The 23,782-nt window shown below is 40.5% G+C and overlaps 1 protein-coding gene across 1 annotated transcript; it reads right to left on the bottom strand.

Moving 5' to 3' along the window:
* Positions 1-1,006: 1,006 nt before the first annotated feature.
* Positions 1,007-23,491, bottom strand: LOC124149396 (asparagine synthetase domain-containing protein 1-like). Its single transcript, XM_046520940.2, has 13 exons — positions 23,398-23,491; positions 22,004-22,204; positions 17,556-17,678; positions 16,376-16,495; positions 12,812-13,443; positions 12,149-12,241; positions 11,692-11,803; positions 8,603-8,637; positions 7,604-7,748; positions 6,687-6,754; positions 6,275-6,358; positions 4,235-4,325; positions 1,007-2,927 (listed from the first exon to the last, which is right to left on the bottom strand). The coding sequence occupies exons 1-13, from the start codon at positions 23,443-23,445 to the stop codon at positions 2,667-2,669; spliced, it is 2,013 nt and encodes a 670-aa protein (XP_046376896.2). The 5' UTR covers positions 23,446-23,491; the 3' UTR covers positions 1,007-2,666.
* Between the last annotated feature and the right edge of the window lie 291 nt (positions 23,492-23,782).

The following is a 23,782-nucleotide window of genomic DNA, read 5'->3' as shown; positions in this document are numbered from 1 at the left end:
TACATGTTTACATGGTATTGTACATGTTAACATGGTATTGTACATGTTAACATGGAATTGTACATGTTTACATTGGATTGTACATGTTAACATGGTATTGTACATGTTTATATTGTATTGTACATGTTAACATGGTATTGTACATGTTAACATGGTATTGTACATTATAACATGGTATTGTACATGTTTACATTGGATTGAACATGTTTACATTGTAGTGTACATGTTAACATTGTATTGTACATGTTAACATTGTATTGTAAATGTTAACATTGTATTGTACATGTTAACATTGTATTGTACATGTTAACATGGTATTGTACATGTTAACGTGGTATTGTACATGTTTACATTGGATTGTACATGTTAACATGGTATTGTAATGTTTATATTGTATTGTACATGTTAACATGGTATTGTACATGTTAACATGGTATTGTACATTATAACATGGCATTGTACATGTTTACATTGGATTGTACATGTTTACATTGGATTGTACATGTTTACATTGTAGTGTACATGTTAACATTGTATTGTACATGTTAACATTGTATTGTACATGTTAACATGATATTGTACATGTTAACGTGGTATTGTACATGATAACATGGTATTGTACATGTTTACATTGTATTGTACATGTTAACATGGTATTGTACATGTTAACATTATAGTGTACATGTTAACATTGTATTGTACATGTTAACATGGTATTGTACATGTTTACATTGTATTGTACATGTTAAAATGGTATTGTACATGTAAACATGGTATTGTACATGTTTACATTGGATTGTACACGTTTACATTGTAGTGTACATGTTAACATTGTATTGTACATGTTAACATTGAATTGTACATGTTAACATTGTATTGTACATGTTAACGTGGTATTGTACATGTTTACGTGGTATTGTACATGTTAACATGGTATTGTACATGTTTATATTGTATTGTACATGTTAACATGGTATTGTACATGTTAACATTATAGTGTACATGTTAACATTGTATTGTACATGTTAACATTGTATTGTACATGTTAACATGGTATTGTACATGTTAACATGGTATTGTACATGTTAACATGGTATTGTAACTGTTTGCATGGCATTGTACATGTTAACATGGTATTGTACATGTTAACATGGTATTGCACATGTTAACATGGTATTGTACATGTTTATATTGTATTGTACATGTTTATATTGTATTGTACATGTTTACATTGTATTGTACATGTTAACATGGTATTGTACATGTTTATATTGTATTGTACCTGTTTACATTGTATTGTACAAGTAAACATGGTATTGTACATGTTTATATTGTATTGTACATGTTAACATGGTATTGTACATGTTTACATTGTATTGTACATGTTTACATTGGATTGTACATGTTAACATGGTATTGTACATGTTTATATTGTATTGTACATGTTTACATTGGATTGTACATGTTTACATTGGATTGTACAAGTTAATATTGGATGTTCAAATGGTATATTACAGGTTAATATCGACACATTTACATGCAATTTTTAACGTTACCATTGGATTGTTCAGCTTAACATCGTACTGTACACATTCATTTCATTATATTTCACATTGACATTGGATTGTACACTTTAACATTGTAATCTGAACAGTAATTAACATTCTACACATTAACATTGGATTGTACACTTTAACACTGTAATCAAAACAGTAATTAACATTCTACACATTAACATTGGATTGTACACTTTAACACTGTAATCAAAACAGTAATTAACATTCTACACATTAACATTGGATTGTACACTTTAACACTGTAATCAAAACAGTAATTAACATTCTACACATTAACATTGGATTGTACACTTTAACATTGTAATCTAAACAGTAATTAACATTCTACACATTAACATTGGATTGTACACTTTAACACTGTAATCTAAACAGTAATTAACATTCTACACATTAACATTGGATTGTACACTTTAACATTGTAATCTAAACAGTAATTAACATTCTACACATTAACATTGGATTGTACACTTTAACATTGTAATCTAAACAGTAATTAACATTCTACACATTAACATTGGATTGTATTGTTTCCTCACAAACTGAGTGAATGTTGTTTGGATGGTAATCAGCAATATTTCCGCTATATAACTGGCACAGGCAAACCAGTGGAACCACCCAATCTTCAGTTAGTCCACACGGGAGACAAGCATGGGATACTGATGGTCCAACTCTTACGGAGAGACCGCAGATTCATGTCTGAGAGTGAACTAGTTTGCCCTGAAATCCCACCCAAGGACAGAAGACAGAGTTCAAGCAGTAAGATGGCAAAACTTGCATTGATGAGTTTATTTTATTTGTTTTGTTTTGAAAGTTGACATAATATAAAGCAGAAGAATTTTCACACAAACAATGAAAAATGATATTTACTGTAACCTGTAAAAGAGTAATATTATGGATGATATATCTTCAAAATTGATCTCACTGATAACAAAACAATAATCAATATGTAAAGTCTTTTTTAGGCATTTAGAATACATGACACTTTTTCTATAGATAGCTACTTCTTTTATTCTTCGTACAACATATCAGAGCTACTTCTTGCTCCTTCATCAGGTGATTTCATTTGTCATTTCATAAGTAAAAATGTTATCAATGTTTGTCAGTCAACATCTGGGATTTAGCCATGTCCCCAGCACATCCTGAAACTGTTGCACAATCAGCCTTGTGTGCATCCTTCAGTCTATCACAAACGTCAGAGGCCTTCTCTTTGCTGTTCTCCAGTTTAGCAATCCTAGATCCGAACTGGATGGCTCGTTTTGGTAGTACAGCGGTGGAACGCAGTCCAAGCTGGAGAGCTAGTTGTCGGAGAAGTAGCTTCTCCCCCACACCGCGGGGCAGTGACAGGTTAGCCTGTGGGTGCAGAACATGATGGTGAGTGGAGGGGTAGGGGAGCACTGTGGGGCAGAGACAGGTCAGCCTGGGGGTGCAGAATATGATGGTGAGTGGTTGGGTGGGATAACACTGCGGGGCAGGGACAGGTCATCCTAGGGGTGCAGAACATGATGGTGAGAGGGTGGGGAGGGGTAAAACTGGGGGGGGAGGGACAGGTCAGCCTGGGGGTGCAGAACATGATGGTGAGTGGTTGGGTGGGATAACACTGCGGGGCAGAGACAGGTCAGCCTGGGGGTGCAGAACATGATGGTGAGTGGTTGGGTGGGATAACACTGCGGGGCAGGGACAGGTCAGCCTAGGGGTGCAGAACATGATTGTGAGAGGGTGGGGTGGGGTAAAGCTGGGGGGGAGGGACAGATCAGCCTGGGGGGCGCAGAACATGATGGTGAGAGGGTGGGGTGGGGTAAAGCTGTGGGGCAGGGACAGGTCAGCCTAGGGTCAGTGAGTGTGTGAGTAAAAGGGCAAGTAAAGTCAAAATAGCAGCTTGCTAAACAAATTGCTAAATGTGAAATTGGACAAAAAAGACAATATAAATCTTATACAGGGCTCTTTCTTTTTGTCAATTATGTATTTTATATTTTAAAGTAAACAAATTCTGGATGTACGGATGTATATTGCTTAAACAAACATGATGGTGATCATCCCTTGGACAGCTGTTAGACTAGTAGACCTTATTTTAATGTGCTTACCTTCAAATACATTTGGGTTCACAAGCATGTGTTATTTAATGTGCTTACCTTCAAATACATTTGAGTTCACTAGCACCTTTTATTTAATGTGCTTACCTTCAAATACATTTGAGTTCACTAGCACCTTTTGTTTAATGTGCTTACCTTCAAATACATTTATGATCACAAGCACCTGTTATTTAATGTGCTTACCTTCAAATACATTTATGATCACAAGCACCTGTTACCTAATACATTGGAAGTCAAAAGCACCTGTCATTTAATGTGCTTACCTTCAAATACATTTATGATCACAAGCACCTGTCATTTAATGTGCTTACCTTCAAATACATTTGGGTTCACAAACACCTGTCATTTAATGTACTTACCTTCAAATACATTTATGATCACAAGCACTGGTTATTTAATACATTGGAAGTCACAAGCACCTGTTATGTAATACATTGGAAGTCTCAAGCACCTGTTATTTAATGTGCTTACATTCAAATACATTCAGGATCACAAACACCTGTTATTTAATGTGTTTACCTTCAAATACATTTATGATCACAAGCACCTGTTATTTAATGTGCTTACCTTCAAATACATCGGAAGTCCAGCGAGATAGGCCACCACATCTTCATCAAGAAAAGGGAAGCGAGATTCTCTCCCATGATCGCCAATGATTCTGGATCAGTCAAAGATTATATAGAAAACAGGACACAACTGCACATCAAAGTACTCACACCACAGTGAAAACCTTATCATAAAAGTTAATTCCCGGGCTCATATCAAAGTAATTACTGTACAGGAATGTATAAAGAAAAAACAATGGTCAGGAATACAATTGCCATGAAATTTAAGTTAATTCTGGGCCCACTTGCACAAAGCGATCTTAGCGCTAAGATAATTATAACTCCCATACTTTAACATAGGCTTACGATAGTCTTAGCGCTAAGATCGCTTTGTGCGAGTGGGACCAGGGTTCATATCAATCTAAGTACTGTACAGGAACGTATAGAGAAATAACAACAGTCAGGAATACAACTGCCACCAAGTCCAACTTTAAGTTAATTCTGGGCCCACTTGCACAAAACGATCTTAGCGCTAAGATGATTGTAACTCCCATACTTTAACATAGGCTCACAATAGTCTTAGCACGAAGATCGCTTTGTACAAGTGGGCCCAGGGCTCATATGAAACTAAGTACTGTACAGGAATGTATAGAGAAATAACAACAGTCAGGAATACAACTGCCACCCAGTCCAACTTTAAGTTAATTCTGGGCCCACTTGCACAAAACGATCTTAGCGCTAAGATGATTGTAACTCCCATACTTTAACATAGGCTTTCGATAGTCTTAGCGCTAAGATCGCTTTGTGCCAGTGGGCCCAGGGCTCATATGAAACTAAGTACTGTACAGGAATGTATAGAGAAATAACAACAGTCAGGAATACAATTGCCACCCAGTCCAACTTTAAGTTAATTCTGGGCCCACTTGCACAAAACGATCTTAGCGCTAAGATGATTGTAACTCCCATACTTTAACATAGGCTTTCGATAGTCTTAGCGCTAAGATCGCTTTGTGCCTGTGGGCCCAGGGCTCATATGAAACTAAGTACTGTACAGGAACGTATAGAGAGATAACAACAGTCGGGAATACAACTGCCACCCAGTCCAACTTGAGTTGAACCAGTTTGCTGAGTGCGACGTAAAACAATGAACAAACATCAACTTCTGTCATGAAGTGACTGGCAGCAAATAATTGAAACAGTTGTCTGAAACTTGTGGACAGTAATATTTCTACCTATAGGTTTGTGATTTTGGTAACTGATATTAACATCCAACTGAGTTAGGTTATTGTGGTATGTCATCACTACAGCGGACAAAAGACATAAGGCATCACAGGCGGATCCCCCCCTCCTTTTGAAACCAAATGTAGTATGTTGTAGGCAGCAAAATTATATGAGCACGGATTTTCATCCGCTGGATCCGCCCTTGGGCGTCTTACTCACCTTTGGCCCTGTTACAGCTCAGTAAGTGAGTGAGTATGGTTTTATGCCACTTTTAGCAATATTACGGTAATATCACAGCGGGGGACATCACAAATGGGCTTCAGTTACAGCATGGTAATAAAGGAGAGCTGTTGGTGCAATCGTCTGTTGCATACTTCATATACTGCTCAGTACGTTCACAAACCTGAGAGACCCGTGAAGATCCGGGGTAGAATAGGACTTCAGTAACCCATGCTTGCCGTAAAAGGCAACTGGCGGGATCGGGTGGTCAAGCTCGCTGACTTGGTTGATGTAGATCAGTGCTCATGATGTCAATCACTGGATTGTCTGGCCCAGACTCGATTATTTACAGACTGTCATCATAAAGCTGGAATAATGCTGAGTGTGGCGTTAAACAACAAAGAAACAAACCACAAACCTGAGAGAATGTCATACCCTAGATACCAGTGTAAGAGCTGTATCACAGCTGACAGTAGGTCACACGTGGACCAGCAAACCAGTGGTCGACAGTGTGAGCAACAGTTTGTCTGGTGTCAGCCACTGGGACAGTCAAATGTTTCACAGTAGTCTGGGGCTTGATGCTGATCCCACACTGGAGCAGCACAAGTCATTGTCAGCTCACCTGTCATCCCTGCCCAGGTTGCGAGCGGAGATTCTCTTCATTTCCATGTCCACCTCATTGATGATGCCTTGCCAGCCGTGATCCCTGAAACAGTGAATGCGTGTTTTGAGAAGGAACACCAGTGTTTGATAAGAGCGTTTACCCATGCTACACCATGAGTGAGTGAGTGAGTGAGTGAGTGGGCAGGTGAGTGAGTGAGTGAGTTGAGAGAGCGAGTATGAGTGGGGAGGTGAGCGAATGAGTGAGTGAGTGAGTGAGTGGGCAGGTGAGTGAGTTGGGAGAGCAAGAATTACTGGGCAGGTGAGTGAGTGAGTGAGTTGAGAGAGCAAGTATGAGTGGGCAGGTGAGTGAGACAGTGAGTGAGTCAGTCAGTCTGTCAGTCAGCAAGTGAGTCAGGCACTGTGGAACCTACCTGAAGCGGACTCTGTGCCTGGAGTACCCTGCCAGCTGTTCATCAGCTCCCATACCACACAGGACGACCTGCAACACACATGGCACAATGTTAACAAGTACGACCTGCAACACTTATGGCACAAAGTTTAACACAGGACGACCTGCAACACACATGGCACAATGTTAACAAGTACGACCTGCAATTAACACATGTGACACAATGTTTAACACAGGACGACATGCAACACACGTGACACAATGTTTAACACAGGACAACCTGCAACACACACGACACAATATTTAACACAGGACAACCTGCGACACAATATTTAACACAGGACAACCTGCAACACACGTGACACAATATTTAAAACAGGACAACCTGCAACACACACGACACAATATTTAACACAGGACAACCTGCAACACACACGACACAATATTTAACACAGGACAACCTGCAACACACGTTACACAATGTTTAACAGAGGACAGCCTGCAACACACGTGACACAATGTTTAACAGAAGACAACCTGCAACACACGTTACACAATGTTTAACAGAAGACAGCCTGCAAGACACAGTTCAAGATAAAGGACATCTACAAAGAGTTTTGTAAACTGAACTCAAGTGGGCAATTTGAATGAATGGGTGACTCTGGTTTTACGCCACTTTTAGCAATATTACAGCAGGGGACACCAGAAATGGGCTTCACACATTGCACCCATGTGGGGAATTGAACCCGAGCCTTCGGCAAGACAAGCCAACGCTTCAGTCACTAGGCTACCCAACCGCCACAATTTATATGACAGACACCATGAGCCATATCAATACAGTCCATAATGTATTTCAGGCTAGACATTTATGTGACAGTTAACTACATTTATCCGAAAACTATCTATCGACTGTTACAAATGCATTATTACGATTTTTACCTTGGCATCAGATCTGTACGCTTGGCCTTGACCTGCTCCATTACCCAGAATGCCCTGTCCTCGAGCAGCAAACCACACAGCACAGCCGATGCTGTCATCCAGCACTGAGGTCAACGGGTACAGAAGGTGGCGGACATGTTGACTTCTAGAATGTCAACCAATAATATATATGGCCTTATTAAACAGTCTCAACAACATGCCCGTCTTCATCTAAAAATGTCTAGGACCTGCATCATTTGGGCTTTCCTCCCACATTAAACCATCTTCCCAAGGCAAGTGAGTTAACTGTCTATAAAAGTCCAGTTTCCACCCTTGCCGAACTAGGCTGGTATTATGGAGTTACATTTTGGCTGGACTAATGAGTCTATGCATAGTCCAATCAAAATCACACAATGAAATCGAAATCCGGTTCGTAAACTGTCTTGCAGATTTCGGTCAATTTTAGGATTTGCAAAGCATGTGCACTGCCAACTCGTCAACAGATATTTTCCAAACATTTCATGTTTTTAATCAAGGTGCTCACGTGATTTGATGCACTTCGCGATGTAAGACCCGTTTTATCCAATATAGATCTGGATTATCAATCAAATCATCTTGAAACAAATGCAAGTGATGGAATCTAATTGGTCCATAGTAGAGGCTTAGAAGGGGCATAACTCCTATTAACCACTGGCGGCGCTATGATCGAACTTAGGAATTCCAGCCTAGTTCGTCAAGGGTGGCAACTGGGCTTTTAAAGTCAGTGAACTCTCTTGCCTCAGGAAGATGACAACAAACTGACACATCATAACATAACCTAATTACTGTTTGAATTGGCGTTAAGCCTAACTCGGTACCACTTTGGTCCTTACAAGATCAGATTTAGGATGGAAATGATACTGTAAGCCGTCTGCTTGTTATTTCCATTGAAAGCCAGGAGACATGACACAGCATCCGTTTTGTTCTCAACATCTGTACTTATTAATTCAAACAGGCAACTGACAAAAACAACTTGATTACCTGAATTTCTGCAACTCTGTTTGGGTCACATTCACCTGTAGAAATAATCAACAATGTGAAGTACGGTCTATTCCTTAAAGTCATTTTATTCTCAATACTGAAAGTGAGTGAGACGCAATTGGGATACGCTTACTTCGCCTTTTACGGCAAGCATGGTTGCTGTCAAGGCCTATTCTACCCTGGATCTTCACGGGTCTCATTCGTGAGCTCGTTCGTGAGCTCGTTCGTGAGCCCGTTCGTAAGCTTGTGAGCTCGGTAGTTCGTTCGTTCGTGAGTGTTGTGTTAAACGACGCTTTTAACATTATTCCAGTTATCACGGCGTGTCAGCTTAATGTGGGAGGAAAGACCGAAGTGATGCAGGTCTCAGACGTTTACCACTTCAGTGAAACCCACGAGCATGGGTATGGTGCTGACAAACCTGGAAACATAATCGGGGCGAACTGGGATTCGAACCCACAATCATAGGTTTCTGGCGTGCCCAAGGAACGCAACTCTGCACAGCGAAGTGCAGTGCCATAGATGACTGGGCAAGCCGTGCCCCCCAATACTGAAAGGCTACAGACCCATAGTACATGTATTACAATGGATATGCTGGCAGGCTGTACACAGCATTACTTCCTAATTTACATGGTAAGATACATATACAGTAAACTACTTTTATAATGAACACGCTTAAAATGAACAGACTGATATACCAAACTTTGTTTTTTTAATCCCGGGCCATTTGCTGTATATATGCTGTTTATCTGTTCAAAACAAACTTCAGTTATTTTGAATTAAAATTAGTGGTCCCTTTGAGGTCATTTAACTGTAGTTTACTGTACACTGATACGTTGCAAACAGCATCTGTATTGCATCAAAGAAAAAATTATCTTCATTTCAATTTATAAAACAGTACGTTTTGGGTTTGTTTTTCTCAAGTTATTATATTTATATATTATATTATAAAATTTAATATTCATCCTATACTTAACTCAAATTACATTGCGTGCACAATCTCCTATTTCTTGGTGTATTACTGTGCCTCCTTCGTTCAATCATTAATCTGTGTGAACTACATCTGAGTAGTGATAATTATGTTTTAAACACTCTCAGGTTCACATCAATTAAATAGCTTTTATTCATGGTTTAAATAGGGACATTTACTAGATGAGCCAATAACAGAAGTCCCCTGTTGGACATATACCGGGTACGTGAGTAATGAGTGAAAAAATTACAATCTTTAAATTCTCAATAATTTCTAGTCATACTGTACATCTTGTCTGTTTATAAGGTGAGGTGAGGTGAAATGGGGTTAAACATCACGTCCAAGATTATTGCACTTCTATAGCAACGTGCATGCACATGCGTGTGCGTATGTGTGTGGCAGCTTGTCTCGTCTGGACTGATGTCGAGTTATAGTGCTAGCTCACTGAGATACCATGCCAAAGTTTAACTTGAATCTCCAACTCAGACGCTAGACCACGGAGGTGGTCGTCTGTTAAAGAATACAGGCAACATTTGTACAGATTGCGCAACCTGAGACATATCTTGATTTGCCATCAGATGATAATTTGATAGTAAAAATGTTCATGAACCTGATATGAATCTCAGAGCTTAATCCTGTTTACATTAATGTTAATAACTTTCCCTTCTAGGTCAGTAAGATTTTGTTTGTGATTTACCACCACATTCAGCAATATTCTAGCTGTATGACGTGGCCTGTAAATATTTGGATCTTGACCAGACAAACCAGTGATCGATGTTATGAGCAACGATCCACACTGCTGGTATACGATGACATGCAATCAACCAAGACACAGAGCCTGACCACCTGGTCTATCAAGTCGACTCTCACAACCGTCATTATCGGTATACGATGACATGCAATCAACCAAGACACAGAGCCTGACCACCTGGTCTATCAAGTCGACTCTCACAACCGTCATTATCGGTATACGATGACATGCAATCAACCAAGACACAGAGCCTGACCACCTGGTCTATCAAGTCGACTCTCACAACCGTCATTATCGGTATACGATGAAATGCAATCAACCAAGACACAGAGCCTGACCACCTGGTCTATTAAGTCGACTCTCACAACCGTCATTATCGGTATACGATGAAATGCAATCAACCAAGACACAGAGCCTGACCACCTGGTCTATCAAGTCGACTCTCACAACCGTCATTATCGGTATACGATGAAATGCAATCCACCAAGACACAGAGCCTGACCACCTGGTCTATTAAGTCGACTCTCACAACCGTCATTATCGGTATACGATGAAATGCAATCAACCAAGACACAGAGCCTGACCACCTGGTCTATCAAGTCGACTCTCACAACCTTCATTAGGTGCTGGGGACATTTTCTAACCCAGAAACCTAGCAGGGTAACTCACAAGGAGGTGAGAATTCTAACTGACCTGTTGGCCAGGAGAATACTGACTCAAGCTTTGGGCTGCATCTGTGTTGATGTTAGTCATTTATATACCACTCAAAAAGGGTATGGACCAGCCAGTTCTTTCACATTATTATAGATAATCTGTCATGGCATGACGGATGAACCATGACATGACCGATAGTCCGTGACATGACAGATTAACAATCCCATGACAGATTATACATGACATGACAGATTATCCATGACATGACAGATTATACATGACATGACCGATAATCCATGACATGACAGATTAACAATCCCATGACAGATTATCCATGACATGACAGATTAACCATGACATGACCAATATTCCATGACATGACAGATTAACAATCCCATGACAGATTATCCATGACATGACAGATTATCAAGTGGGGAGGGGGCACACACAAATTTGATGCATCAGTGACAAAAAAGATGTCAGATGCAATTCCCTATTTTGACTTGTACCATATGTTCCCTTGTTTGTTCAAATGGACAGTTGACTTGCCTTTGCATGTGTTTGTGATGGGTGCCACTGATGGGGCAGGATATGCACACCTTTTTGTGAACATCTGGCATCATAATAATAATTCACATGGTCCTTTCTTCAACACTTCAACACAACAATCATGTTTGACAATATAAAGCAGTATCTACAAACATAAAGTCCTCTGACCTCTACAAAGTTCCACTTCCTGTTTGGGTTGAGTTCTGAGAGAGCAACATATCCTGTGAGTCGATCTGGGACACTGAACTTATCTGGAGGAACATCAGGCACCGCTCCACACCTGAAACATACAGATACACTGAAGACACATGTCTACCTTTACCTGGTCTGTAAATAATCGAGTCTGGACCAGACAATCCAGTGATTGACATCATGAGCATCAATTCACGCATTTGGGATCGATGACATGCATCAAATAAGTCAGCAAGCCTGACCACCGGATCCCGTTATATTACAGCAAGCATGGGTTGCTGAAACCCTCTTCTACCCCAGATCTTAAAAGGGTCAAAACATTGAAATTCATTGTTCTGTCACATGGTAGGTATTAACCAATGAAATTCACAGATTCTAAAGAGCAGTATAACAATTCCTTGTGTCAGGGGTATCACACACAAGACAAACTCACTTCTGTTTACCCTTTTTGCTGGCAGGTGGCTGCTTCGGGAGCTGCTCAAATGCTACATTTATGAGGTCAATACATTCATCTGGAGGCAGACATCTGAAACCAGACAAAAATCAAGAAAATTACAGATTCAAATGTTTGGAAAATGAACAGGATCTCAATCACATTAAGTGGTGAGGCGGTGAAGGGAAATGGGGTTTAACGTTGTGTCAAAGATAATGGCACTTACTTTTCGACATGCGTGCGTGTGCGTGTGCGTGGGTGTGCGTGTGCGTGGGGCTGCTTGTACTAGTCTGGACTGATACCGATTTATAGAGCAAGCACACTGAGATACTATGCCGCAGTTTAACATGAATACCCCAATCAGACACAGCACCCTGACTCCGAGCCGACCAGTCCTTGTTTTAGCCCCTTAATACCGAGCGCCAGACAGGGTAACAACAAATCCCATCTTTTAACGTCTTGTTACTAGACCACGGAGGCAGTCCACATTAAGTCTAGAATGTGTATGGTGTGGTTTAAATGAAGTTCAAACAGACATAGCATAGACATGAACAATATCAATAGAATGAGATGAGAATTATTTGAGTAATATCATTCGTAATTATTCAGGATCACAGAGTTTCAGAGCAGTACAGTACCTGGACACAGATTTGTATATCTCACCTGTCTGCCAGAGCGGCTAGCACAGTGGAATCTACTCCACCCGAAAACAAAATGGCCACTTTGGCTTTTCCACTAGAAGTGTTTGCCTCTTCATCCAGACCTTGTCCATCACCCTTTCCTTCTCGCATCTCACACAGTTTCATCCTCTCGACGCCCTCCGCAATGGCGGAACTACTTCCATCTAATATATCTGTGACACAACCTGGTCTGGGTAGATTATACACTCGCTTTTGAACAGATTTGAGTAACACTTCCATTAACTGTTCAACAGCTCTTTTCATGATCTCACTGTTGTCAAGGATATGTCCAATGTAGTCCTGGTAACACTGTTCACCATTCTCAAGGGGAGTTAACTCATGCCCAGGGGTAGGTAACTCCTTATTAGTTGCTGGCATCCATGAATGAAGATGGAATTCAGAATCCAATTTTATATCAAAATATGTAGAAGTGGGGTACAGTTTTTGGGTAAAATCATCAGCCCAAACTGGCTCCATAGTTCCAGGCCATGTCCCTTGTTTCCATGGAAACACAGTCAACACGGGGATGCAACTTGCATTGGCTCCATCTGAACCAGTCTGTGATACACCCAGGTCTAGACAGTACACACCTAATGATGGCAGTTCCTGGTAATGCTGTATAGATATAAAGTCTTGTTAAAGCAGACACTTAAAAATACAAACATGAGGGAGTTAGGGAGTTTAGATTTATGCTGCTTAGAACAGTTATTTCACTTATATAAAGGCATGTCAGCTTGAGGTTGGAGGAAAACCCAAGCAGGCCTCAAAGTTTAAATTTTTACCTACAAGTATTTTTTTCCAGGTAGCCAGTGGTCAAATTAAGAAGTCAAGCCAACAGTGTAGGTAGCCACAAGCATTTAAAATGATCTTTTATCAAATAACTATTATATGTACAAGTCATAGTACTAGTCTACGAATTGTATATTAGTGGAAACTGTACTTGAGTTTTGTTATTTGTGACTCAAACAATGACGCAATTTATGTTACTAGATAATATATGTATATCCTTGCTTATCCAATAATATATCAACTAAAATATAATACTAATTACATTAATATTTATGTATTTCGGTTTACTGTTGACTTTAGGAGGAATTATTTGCGAGTAAAATTAGTAGCAGACATTTTTATTTTTGTGTCTACATATGTGTAGCAATAAAATTTAGTCGCCACAAGATATTTTTCAAGGTAGTCATTTGGCTACCTCTGTATTTTAAACTGTAGACAAATTGAAATTTAGGTGGCATCGGCAACCATTTTAGTCACAACTTTGAGGCCTTCAAAATGATGCAAGTCCTACACATTTGGCGAGCTGACATCCGAATCAATCAATCAATCAATCAATCAATCAATCAATCAATCAATCAATCAATCAATCAATCAATATGAAGGCCATAGGCCCATATACAAATAACAGTGGACAAGTATGGTAGAGACAATAAACATAATTTTAAACATTGTTTAACAAATACTTTCTTCTTTGATATGCATGATAAATAAACAGGCATAGTGATTTTATTTGTTCTGTATTGTTTGTGGCAATTACCTTTATAAATGTATGCATATTTACATTAGTTATGCATGTCTTTGGTAGATATTTACTTCTGATAGCATTAAAAGTAGCACATACAAGTAGAAAGTGAAATTCGTTCTCTATTCCTCGATCACATAAAGGACAGTTTCTCATGCACATATCAAATTTTTTACACCTACCTTCATAAAAGCTCAACCGTAATAGTCCCCCTCTAAACTTCACTAAAATATTTCGAAGCTTTAATTCGCTAATTGCATAAAGATACTTTTCTGGTTCTAAAAAACTTTTATATTCTCTATAAAGGTTATATCTTGAACTTTTATTAATAGTAGATATCCAATTTTGATGAAACATTTATAGCACAATCCTTCAACATATTTATTAAACATTTTTTATCTCCAACTGTTTGTAACAGCTAAACAAAACCAAAACCATGAGAAAATAGAAGATATCTAATATTATTTACAGCCCAATTTTTAGACCCCACATTATCCAACTAAAGTAACATAATGTACGCTTTTTGGGAGAGATGGTCTTCATGCATTGATAATATTTTACACCAGTATCCAACACTACGAACAAGTGAGTTGATATACATTGGATATCGGCCACATTCACCCCATTTGGTGAAACCCCCACACACAGATATGGAGCTGACACACCTAGGAACTAGGGCTGGGACGAGTCCAATTTTACTACCCGGGTACCCACCCCCCTATTACCTGATCCTACCCGGGTACCCACTGTAGGCCGCAAGAGATAGGTACAAAATGTCCGATTGGGAATTTTTTACGATAGCCCTGGCAAAATGTATCACCTGTATTTAACAATCTGGTCATGCATACACTTAAGTTGACTTAAGTTATATCTTTATTCAACCATATGAAAAGTCAGAAGGAATGGGTGCATAATTTTGGTCATTAAACAATATATCACCTGACTAACCACGGGTCCAGGTAGTCCTGTGGGTACCCAGGTCCTACTCAGTACCCACCCGACCCGGGTACCCGAGTTGCCCATCCCAGCCCTACTAGGAACATTATCATGGCATAGTCATTGGTTTCGGGCATGCACCTCTGCACAGAGGGTACATTGTGGCACCTTATAAGACTGGGCCCAAAATATTAACATAATCATAAATGACATTTGCACATGTATGTAGTGCACGTGGTACAACTGCACCAACAATCATAAACGATAATGTATAATAAAAATCAGTGATGTGAGCGAGTAAATGGCATATAACGCTGTAGTCAGCAATATTCCAGCTATAGAACGACAGCCTGTCAATAATCAGGTCTGGTTCAGGCAAACAAGTGAGTGGGAGCATGACCAACACTGAGGGGTTTATGTGATGCACCGATGTGCATCCAGTATGCACCAATGTTGAGAATGGATGCAGAAAAAGAACATACTGCATATAATAATAATCACTGCACCGACAGCGCATCAAGAGCAGATATTGGTGTCTGTTATTTCACCCATCCATCATGGCCACCGTCCACATGATCATTGATGCATTCCATGCAGTAAAGTAATTATCAAAATGTACAGAACACTTCACCATTTTATAACTTCACAGGACCCTCATATTGCCTGCACGGACCCTAAAAATTAATTATTGGGGGCCCCCTGGACCCCCTGGACCCCCTGGACCCCCTGATCACATGACCACCTGATTTGTTATGGTTGCCTCCGTGACAAGTCTAGGTTACCGGGGACAATTCTACACCAGAAACCCCATGGGGCTATTATTTACACATAAAAGTGAAACGAGAGAGATCATACAAAGATTTCCTTATTATTTGCAGAATTTAAAAAAAGTGCATGTTGTTTCTTTTAATTCCTACAACGACCTAAAAACTATAATAAAACAAATCATATGAAACATACCTGGTAAACATGTCATTAGTACTTGAGAACATAAACAAGATAATCGATACAAGCACCATTTATTGGCAAGCATGACAAGAGAGTGCTTGGTATCATGTTTGATGTGGAATTATCACTTACATGAGGCTGAATTTGCACAGACGACAGAACAAACACGTCAGTGTCACTGTCAGGGAGATGCCACAACAGACTCCGACGTCCAAACACATCACGGCCAAACCACAGCTTGCTCTCAGAGGCCTTGATATAACACAGATATAGATCTTTTACTCACGACAAGATTGAGGCAATAAAGATCTTTCACACACAACAAGATTGAGGCAAAAAAGATCTTTCACACACAACAAGATTGAGGCAAAAAAGATCTTTTACTCAAAACAAGATTGAGGCAAAAAAGATCTTTCACACACAAGATTGAGGCAATAAAGATCTCTCAAAACCAAAGCTGAGGCAATAAAGATCTTTCACACACAACAAGATTGAGGCAAAATAGAACTTTCACACACAACAAGATTGAGGCAAAATAGAACTTTCACACACAACAAGATTGAGGCAAAATAGAACTTTAACACAAGATTGAGGCAATAAAGATCATTCATATACAAGATTGAGGCAATATAGATCCTGCACACACAATAAGATTGAGGCAATATAGATCCTTCACACACAACACAATACAGTCCAAGATGACTGCTGACATGTCACTGAGGTTATTCACAAGACAAGTTTAAAGACTTTCCTTAAGACTCATTATGTTTTTAAGAAACATTTACTTTTCTATTCTCAAAAATGTACAGAATTTTAAACAAACTTCCAATTAAGGATTCTGCACTGGCATTGGCTGCAGACTTGGAGCCGAATATCAGCATCTCGGCATGTCAAGATTAACCCCTGAAATTGTAACTCAGTGACCAGGTCTAGATTAACCCCTGAAACTGTAACTCAGTGACCAGGTCTAGATTAACCCCTGAAACTGTAACTCAGTGACCAGGTCTAGATTAACCCCTGAAACTGTAACTCAGTGAGCAGGTCTAGATTAACCCCTGAAACTGTAACTCAGTGAGCAGGTCTAGATTTACCCCTGAAACTGTAACTCAGTGACCAGGTCTAGATTAACCCCTGAAACTGTAACTCAGTGAGCAGGTCTAGAAGATTAACCCCTGAAACTGTAACTCAGTGAGCAGGTCTAGATTAACCCCTGAAATCGTAACTCAGTGAGCAGGTCTAGATTAACCCTGAAACTGTAACTCAGTGAGCTGGTCTAGATTAACCCCTGAAACTGTAACTCAGTGAGTCCCACCTGCCAGAATATGAAGGACCAGGGTCCCTGGAGGCCAGCCATCAGTGTCAGGATGCCCTGGGTGTCAGCAGTCCGGGTCAGGTGATCAAACAAAGCCTGGGTGTCATTCTCCTCCTTCCCCATCTGAGTGAGTGAGTGAATGAGTTAACATATCTCAGCTATACAGGGCAACAAGAATACAGGGTTTGTGTAGCATTGCATTCACCCTTCATGACAGTACCCTTCATTTTGTTTTCAAGTAAGTCCAGTCCTTGTTTTAGCCCCTTAATGCCAAGCACCAGACAGGGTAACAACAAGTACCATCTTTAAACGTCTTGACGCGGCCATGGATCGAACCCCGGACCTTCCGCTCTCCGGGCGAACTCTCTACCACTAGGCTACGGAGGTGGTCTCAGGTGTAACGGATTTGGGCTCACAATTGTAGATAAGTTATGCTCCTTGCATGTCTATATTTTTTACTATAAACACAAATTCATTGCTACACAGATTATCAAACCTATTGACAATAAATCTAATGGCATGCACTGGAACTCTCCCCTTATAACTTACAGCTATTTTCATAAGCATAATGAGTGAGTGAGTGAATATGGTTTTACGCCGCTTTTAGCAATTTTCCAGCTATATGATAGCGGGGTCACCAGAAATGGGCTTCACACATTGTACCCATGTCGGGAATCGAACCCAGGTCTTCGGCCGGACGAGCTTTAACCACTAGGCTACCCGACCGCCCCTCATAAGCATAAAAATCACAAATTAGAAATTCAAAAAGCTTTGGGCCGATTGATTGAATAAAAATTGAGCCACAAGGCTCTGTAGCTCACCCGATGAAGTTACAATTTTGTTACATTTTAACCTTATTTTGGTACAAATATCTATAGTGCGTTCAAGTAAAATTGGTGCAAAAGATTCTGGAAAAAGCAAAAAAGGCATTTATGCAACATTGTTAAAGTCAACAATGTTGAAAGCAAAAAGTGATGCCTTGAAGGACAAAGACAATAACCGTACAAAATCTGCCTAAAAGCATATTATGTTATTATGAAAACACAATACTTGCTGCATTTCATGATACATGCAGAAATAGCTGAGTAATAGACAAAAACCATTCGTCACCACTCGCCTCTTTCCGTAACCTGCAAGAAGACTCGTCCCCCTATCGATGATTGTTATGTGCGGAAAAAAGACAAACCAGTCAGAATGCGCGTATGATTTCAAGTTCTTTGTCAAAGAATCCCTCAGAAATAATTTTTGATTTTAGATATGTCTTTTATCTAAAAATATACCCAAGACACAGTTAAATGTCTTTAATCATACAGTATAATTCCGCATGTCCCGATGTGCTTTAAATTGTATCTGAAATATATATAATATATGGGGAACAATATGTGAACCATTACGCAACGAGTTGACAATTGTTTTAGGTATGCCCGTTTGCGCTAAGACGGAACCCGGTCACAAAAATGGCCATGAGAGGGGCACGAGTCGCTATTCGGCTTGTCCCGGAATAACATGAGTTGGTCACGAAAGAGACAAAAACAACATTTTCAAAATGGCCGCCTAGGTTGCCATGTTTTCAATCAGATTGGAAAGGTTCAGAGACATCTTAGCTGGGATCATTCACAAAAAGTTTAAGCTTTAGGCCTTGTAATTTCAGAGGAAAGGTCACGGTCAAACAACTGCTGATAAGTATACAGAGTTACATCCCTTCCCAATATCTTCTAAAGCTTGTTGAAAAAACCTTCTTATTGGCCGATTAAGAGCAATTCTATTTTGAGCGGTATTGAAGGCTACCCATAATTCAGTCCCAGTGTAAGGTGTGTAGGTAAAAGGGTTAGTAGGGCAACAATGCAGTCTACCTGGTGCATTCCAAGTACTGTCAGACTATAGCGTTGCACGTTTGAAAGTACTCACATGCACTGCCCCATCTCCCATCCAACACCCTTTTTTCAATCTTAGGGAGCTGACACGCCTTTCCAATCCAACACTCCTTTTCCGTCTTAGGGAGCAGACACACCTTTTCATCCAACACCCCTTTTCGGTCTCAGAGACCTGAATGCCTTTCCAATCCAACACCCCTTTTCCTTCCTAGAAAGCTGAAACACCTTTCTAACCCAACACTCCTTTTCAGCCTGGGGGAGCAAACATGCCTTTCTGATCAAACATACCTTTTCAGTCTTAGAGAGCTGACATGCCTTTCTGAACCAACATACCTTTTCAGCCTCAGGGAGCTGACATGCCTTTCCAATCCAATACACCTTTTCAATCCTTAGAAGTAGCCAGTGTACAGCTAGGGTAGCCATAAATGTTACCTTTTCACATTGTTTCCAATAATCCAATCAGGGTAAACCTATTGGAGTGATCCTTATTTACTGTTTTAACACGTTTCGTCCCACCAGGACTCATCAGTGCAGCTTGGATTCCAGGAGGGAAACTGCAGACATGTTTCAGTAATCTGTCTCTGTGGAGTGTCATTTTGGGCCGAATCACGTCAAGGAATTGCTTAAACAGTGGCGTTGCTTGACAGTTACGTAGCCGGGCTGTTACTTTTTCCAGTTAAGGCATGTAGACTTTCTTCACTGCATCCAGAAAGGTCAGAAACCTATTGGGTGCTCCACAAAGATACTGCTTTCTGAAGATGTACTCTAAAAAGTATGAGTCAGACAAAGCATTCTGTGTTCTGGAGCTTGGTATGGCACAGTTCTCAACAGCACACCATGTGGACGTGATGGTATTGGTATGGGCGCCTGTCTGGGAGGATTCATGTTACAGTTGACCAGGGTGTGCATGGACCCAACTCTGAGGTCGCGCCAGATCCCATGTCTCAGAGGCATGTAGACCAGCAGCAGAGATGTTTCCACAACTGCAGCAGGGTGAGAGCCGAGGCCGAAAACCCGCTACCCTCTTAACTTTCTGGCCACAGTCTGACATTGTGAAAGTAGATAATCTCTTCCAAAGCTCAAATTCTTCTTACGAGTCAACGCTACTACCACAACAGGGACAGGCTCCTGCAAAGTCACCTATCACACCGTGGGTAGTGAGCCAGTTGACAAGAGTCTTGACATCAATTGTGATACGAAATATGTCTTTTCTGACCATGGTGTCACTGGATTGGCCGCACATGTTGATTGACGACGGGTAAGGCTTCGTGAAAAGATAATGGGGGAGACTATGACATCATCAACACACATGCACAGTTCCTTTTCACCTTATTGCTCATGCATGTTAATGTGGTCCTAAGGACTCGTTAAACAAGCATTGATTACTTGTGATGGCACTCATGGTTCAGTGGTAGAGCATCGGCTTTTTTCTAATTACATAAAACCAATAAGCCAGCAAAGCACAGTCATTCCCCTGTGGCCCCCTGTAAAAGTGCACCTGGTAAAGTCATCTTCCCGAGGCAAGAGAGTTAACTGGCTTTAAAAGTCCAGTTTCCACCCTTGCCGAACTAGGCTGGAATTACTGGGCTCGATCGTAGCGCCACCAGTGGCTATTACCAGTTGTGTCTCTTCTAAGCCTCTCCTATGGACCAATCAGATTTCACCTCTCGTATCACTTGCGTTTGCTTCACACAAAATGGTGGGGCCCGGTCAAGATGATCCGATCGATAATCAAGATCTATATTGTGATAAAACGGGTTTTACATCGCGAAATGCATCAAATCACGTGAGCACCTTGATTAAAAACATGAAAAGATATGGAAAATATCTGCTGACAAAGAGTTGGCGGTGCACATGCTTTGCAAATCCTGCAATCGACCGCAATCTGCACGAAAGTTTACGAACCGGATTTCAATTTCTGTGCGCGATTTTGATTGGACTATGCTTAGACTCGTTAGTCCAGCCAAAATGTAACTCCATAATACCAGCCTAGTTCGGTAAGGGTGGAAACTGGACTTTTATAGTCAGTTAACTCCCTTGCCTCGGGAAGATGGGTAAAGTGAACTACTCCCACTTGTAGTTGAAGCATGGACCTGTTTTTCATGACGATTCGAGTGAGTGAGTGAGTGAGTGAGTGAGTGAGTGAGTGAGTGAGTGAGTGAGTGAGTGAGTGAGTGAGAGTGAGTGAGTGAGTGAGTGAGTTGGGCTTAACGCCGCTTTTAACAGTATTCCAGTTATATTGCGGCGCGTCAGCTTAATGTGTGAGGAAAGCTCAAAGTGATGCAGGTCTCAGGTCTTATGACGTTTACCACTTCTGTGAAACCCACAAGCACGGGTATGGTGCTGACAAACCTAGAAACATAATCGGGGCGAACCGGGATTCGAACCCACAATCATAGGTTTCTGGCATGCCCAAGGGACGCAACTCTGCACATTGAATCACAGCGCCTTAGACGACTGGGCCACCCGTGCCCCCGTACACAGAAGGACTTTTCTGAAGTTTCAAATGGTGATCGCAGCCACTAGCAGGGTAAACAAATGATGTATTAAACCTGATTAGCAAAGGTTACTGACTTCCATTCCTCCAAAGACCTCTCCATTCCACAGCAGGGTATTGCCCTTGTCGTCCCTGACTGGTTGAGGCGTGGCACTTCCTCGCAGGTGAAGGACAAATCCACCAAACAGAAGAGACGGTTCACTGGAAATGCTGACAACATGGCTACCGCTGTAGTCAGGCCCACGATTCTGTATAAGGGAATTTTCTGTGATGCATTTCTGTTGGGTAGAAATAAGGAATAAATATTAAACATTGCAGTTTTCTTCAGAGGTCCTATACTTTGAAATACTACATGTAATACATGTTGTGTCTCCCCAGGCAACCCGCCGTGATATTGCTGGAATATTGCTAAAAGCGGCGTAAAACCATACTCACTCACTCACTCACTCACTCCCCAGGCAAGCAACTTTGTTCGAAATATGCCTGTTTACCAGGGTACCCGGTAGGATGAGAGGGTAATGTGACTGCATGTTAACCTGGGGCCTCCCAGAGGTGGATAATGAACATTGAGAATTGGAATGCACACTGATCCATGTACTGGGGTAATAATGTAGCACTATGAGTGTGCATTAGCGTATGGATTTGGTGCATTGTAAATATGCACTTTATCATTATTATTGTTGTTGTTGTTTGTACTTTATTATTGTTGTTGTTGTTGTTTGCACTTTATTATTGTTGTTGTTGTCATGCTTAAGCCCTGAATGAAGCAAGTCTAGATTTTCCACAGGTTCAGCCTATTCTCCATTGTGACTATGATTAATTATTAAGGCTTAACAAAGGTGGATCCACAGGGTGGTCCGGACCCCCAACCAACTTTTGAGTGAGTGAGTGAGTTTGATTTTACGTGGCTTTTAGCAATATTCAAGCAATATCACGGCGGGGGACACCAGAAATGGGCTTCACACATTGTACCCATGTCGGAAATCGAACCCGGGTCTTCGGCGTGACGAGCGAACGCTTTAACCTCTAGGCTACCCGACCGCACCCGACTTTTGAATAAAAATGTTGTATGTTGCTGGCAGTAAAAATATCTGAGACAGGATTTTGATATTTTGGACCCTCCCTTTTAAAAATGCTGGATCCTCCCTTGCTTAATCAGGGTTAATTGTAAAACTCAAGGATTAATTCTTTTGACTGAGCTGGTACAGGCTTTCAACAGCTGGGGATATTACTATTGTTGCCTGGGTATCAGGCGTTTCTTCGTAATGCTCTGGTGATACTTGGCAATAGGTCACTGTCAGACCGTAGTCTCCTTGAAACTGCAGTTCTACGAGTTTTGTACGAGACGTGTGATCGATGCTGCGTAAGCAGCTGGTAAGATGTTTATTTATTAATTTACCACTTTGCGTCAATAACATAAATCACAATTTCCATACTGACAATAATGTTATAAAAAATATTCAAATCTTACTAAAGTGGTTTCGTTCCCCTTTTGGAAAACACAACATATTCCACACATGTTGCAAGACTCAAATACAATAGAGTTCTTTCCCTTTGAGTGTGTTAAAGGGGGATAATCCGTATAGTTGTATTGTACTAGTTGTTTTACAACACCTTACAACTAAAGGAATTACGGATGAACTGTATATGGCATTTGGAGTATAAGCCCAATTACATCAGCTCTTTCATTACTATTAGTTTGTCATCTATTTATATACATTCGGCGAAAACAATACATCAAGTATAATCTTGCAATCATAATGAGTAGACTCACAAATTAACATGAAGAATCGGAGAAAGCTGACTATGTTGAATGCATCTTGAGCAGCATCCTATGGTTTTGACTGGTGTTAAAT

The sequence above is a fragment of the Haliotis rufescens genome, unplaced genomic scaffold (assembly GCF_023055435.1).
Source record: "Haliotis rufescens isolate VD_foot unplaced genomic scaffold, xgHalRufe1.0.p SCAF_2, whole genome shotgun sequence".
In the NCBI taxonomy this organism is placed as follows: domain Eukaryota; kingdom Metazoa; phylum Mollusca; class Gastropoda; order Lepetellida; family Haliotidae; genus Haliotis; species Haliotis rufescens.
Note: the sequence above shows the minus strand (reverse complement) of the source record. Positions and strands in the feature narration are given on the sequence as shown.